This window comes from Monopterus albus, unplaced genomic scaffold, assembly GCF_001952655.1.
Source record: "Monopterus albus unplaced genomic scaffold, M_albus_1.0 scaffold21.1, whole genome shotgun sequence".
Lineage (NCBI taxonomy): Eukaryota > Metazoa > Chordata > Actinopteri > Synbranchiformes > Synbranchidae > Monopterus > Monopterus albus.
In genome coordinates, this window is record NW_018127901.1 from 4111198 (window position 1) to 4114486 (window position 3289).

The 3289-nt window shown below is 40.4% G+C and overlaps 1 protein-coding gene across 2 annotated transcripts in view; it reads right to left on the reverse strand.

The window, feature by feature from the left end:
• Positions 1-866: 866 nt before the first annotated feature.
• The window catches only part of bbs12 (Bardet-Biedl syndrome 12), a 5144-nt gene continuing 2721 nt past the window's right edge, over positions 867-3289 (reverse strand). For both annotated transcript variants that reach the window (XM_020594114.1, XM_020594113.1), the window contains exon 2: positions 867-3289. This exon is cut by the window's right edge. In XM_020594114.1, the coding sequence (XP_020449770.1) occupies positions 2421-3289 (869 nt within the window). In that variant the 3' untranslated portion in view covers positions 867-2420.

Below are 3289 nucleotides of genomic sequence, written 5' to 3' on the forward strand. Positions count from 1 at the left end.
AATAATAATAATAATAATAATGTCTAGGTCAAACCTTAGTTTGTAAAGTGCCCTGAGATGATTTTTGTTGTGATTTGGTGTTATACAAATAAAACTGAATTGAAAATGAATTTAAGTGAATTGATCGAGGCGACCTACACTATTACAGAATTACTTAAAGTGAATTCACATTTCTAATCTATTTTTGACTCAACATGATTCTTGGTCTCCATTATGTATGTATTGAGAATAAATACTTTGTCTGTGGGAAGTCAATGGCATGGATGTACAAATGAAGCTTATCTGCAGCTCCATCAGTACAAACCCATGCATGTTATTTCCTGGCTAAACAGAGCAATTAAAACAGCAGTGTCTGAGGAAAATAACAAGATTTATGGTTTGTCAGTGGTTCCTTTATTGAAATAAATTCCTGTGACACATTCTGTTCTCAGTGTGGCACCTGCCCCCACACTGCTGACATTATGTATCCACCTGACAGAAGACAACTGCCTAAGAGTTCTGGTGCAGTTAAAACTTTATTTACTGTTGTAGTGAATAATCCTATAACTGTGCCTTTTTCTGAAGAATAATAAAAAAAAACCCCATAATTCTTATTCTTGACAAACAAATACATGAATATGTAAACCAGTTTAATCTTATAATTAAAAATGTTTGCTAGTTATTGACATCTTACTTGGAATAAGGACAACCACCTTTATTTGGCCAAGTATGTTACACACAAGGAATTTGTTTCCGGTACAGAACCGAGGCAGCCATCTGCGGCACCAACTCACAACGATGGCTCTAACCATCGGGGGCTAATTGGGGGTTCAGTGTCTTGCCCAAGGACACTTTGACACGTGGACTGGAGGCACCGTGATTTGAACCTCCGGTTGGGAGATCACTGCTCTACCAACTGAACCACAGTCACCCCAACATAAAGGTGACATTACCTAAAATTTAATTTACAGCCAATGCTGGCAGCTACCAAACCGTCTCATCTCACCCAACTCATCTCTTTAGTTTTACATTTTTAAGGCAACTATCATTTTGTGATTGCAAGGACCAGGGTTTTCTCTGATGCATGAGGCAGTCAGTAAACAAACCCTCAGCCCAAACTCTCAGATGTGTCACCGGCCTTGCTGTTCCAATTTCCTTTTCAATGTTGCATTTTGTATGTTATACCCGACCCTCTCGGTGCCCCATCACCCCAGAGAGATGACTGATTCTAACTTGTTATGGCTTCCAAGCATAACCTTTTTATTTCTGAGAACAATTTTTAAACAACAAAAGATCTGATCTGAAAGGAAGTGTAAGGTCATATGTATCACTGCAACTGACACCTCTGAAATACAGTAGGAAATAATGTGCAGATAACCAAAAGTGTGCTTTACTTTCATGTGAATCATCATTCTCTTTTTACAAGTAGCTTCTCAGGTAGGAGAAAGTTCTTTAGTTGATGCCCTATAACATGTGTATACTTACTAAATTATTGTAAAATGAGCCTAAATTCCTGAATTTGCCAACTTCAGCTATCTAGTCTTAAGGGGTGCAAAGGTCAGAGCATCGGTACCTTTTAATATTCCTGTGACCTTTGTGTGGAGGAGGAGGAGGATCATTGGATGTAGGAGGGGAAACACTAGCTTAACAAAAATAACTTCCGGACCTAATAGGACTTAATCATTTACATTTACCCAGTCTGGAGGCGTTCCTTTTCCATCAATGATTCCCATTATGACTGAGTGGGGACATAAATCCACCACTGTTGGCATGGAAGCAAAGTCAGAGGGTTCAGTCCTAACAGCACAAGCCAAGCTGCAAACATATGATGAAGTGTATCATTAAGGAAGTGTAACAAGACTAAAAAACATTCTGGCACAACAACTTTCCTCCCATGCTCTGTGACAGGGAAATTTCATCATGGTTTTGGACTTGTAGTATTTTGTTTTCCTTGGCTGAACTGAGCATAAAGACAAAATGTGTAAAGGTTGTGGACAAGTAGTGTCAGGTGAGTCACGCTCGGTGAATTTCAGAGTATTTCCAATGAGGAATTTGGAAATACAGAGGTGTTTCTATTACTTTGTCCAGCATCACTGAATTAAACAGGGTGACCAAAATAATAGAAACACCCATCAGTATAGCACAATGCAATTCAACTGCACCACAAACTACATCTTCCATAATGATCACACAGATGAATCAACACCTCTGCAACACAGTCTGAATTAAACTGAACATTATCACAATCATGTTGTACCTACACCAGGCTAAAACAAATGCAGTCCAGCAATAGTTTGAGCTTGGTGTAGGTAATAAACTCCCAGATGAGCTTATCAACTACAGTGGCAATAATTTGTCTCCCCCTTGTGGTGGAAAATAGGTAGCATTCTTTCACTAAGATGATTTTTCATAATTTAAAAACAGAACGTGCTGTATGAAGATCATAAAAGCATCAGATTCTCAGTCCCTTGGTCTACACCTGTGATGATCTCTGCATCAGTCTGTAAGACCAGGAAAACAACATCTAAGGCTTTCCTCCATGCTTCCTGCTTCACACTCAAATTATCATAGATTTTCACTGATGGTGCATCCTTATCCTCTTTTTCATTGTCCAAGAAAAGTTGTGAGAACTGTTCAGCAACACCTGGCTGTCCATTATAGTCCCTTAGATGTTGGTTCAACATAGTCCTGGCTTTGAGTTTTGAAACCCTTCCAGTGTTAACCATTACAGTGGATACATAATCTATTAAACCATCTGCCATGAGGTGCAACACTACACCCTTGTAATGGTTGGCTGATGTCCCTGTTTTTGTTTGCTGGGCAACGTCACCATTCTTCTCTACACAGTGCTTGACATGTTGCTCCGCTTGCTTTTGAAGGTGATGAATACAAAGCATTTCTGTCACTCCAGCACCAGGCAGGAGGGCTTTGTCATTCAGTGCATGGTGTAAACGGTATGCGCAAGCCCAGAACTGGTCCTCCAGGGCCTGCAGTTTGCCCTGTACACAGCCTGTTAGGATCACTGTGACCAATCCACTGTTCACATCAGAGGAAATATTCACAGTTGTATGAGACTTCCTGTCATGGCTGCAGATGTCCGTCGATATCGCAACCCTCAGCCCAGTGCTAACACAGTGTTTATTCAACTGTGTGACATAAGTCACTGGAAGGGCTCCTGTTGTACTAGCAAATGTCATCAAAACAGATGCCTGCACTTTTTCCACCACAAGTACCTGATGCCGACAACAGTGCTGAATCACTTTCTCACTAACAAGCCCGCTGACTAGTATCAGGTTCACTTCCAGGTTCA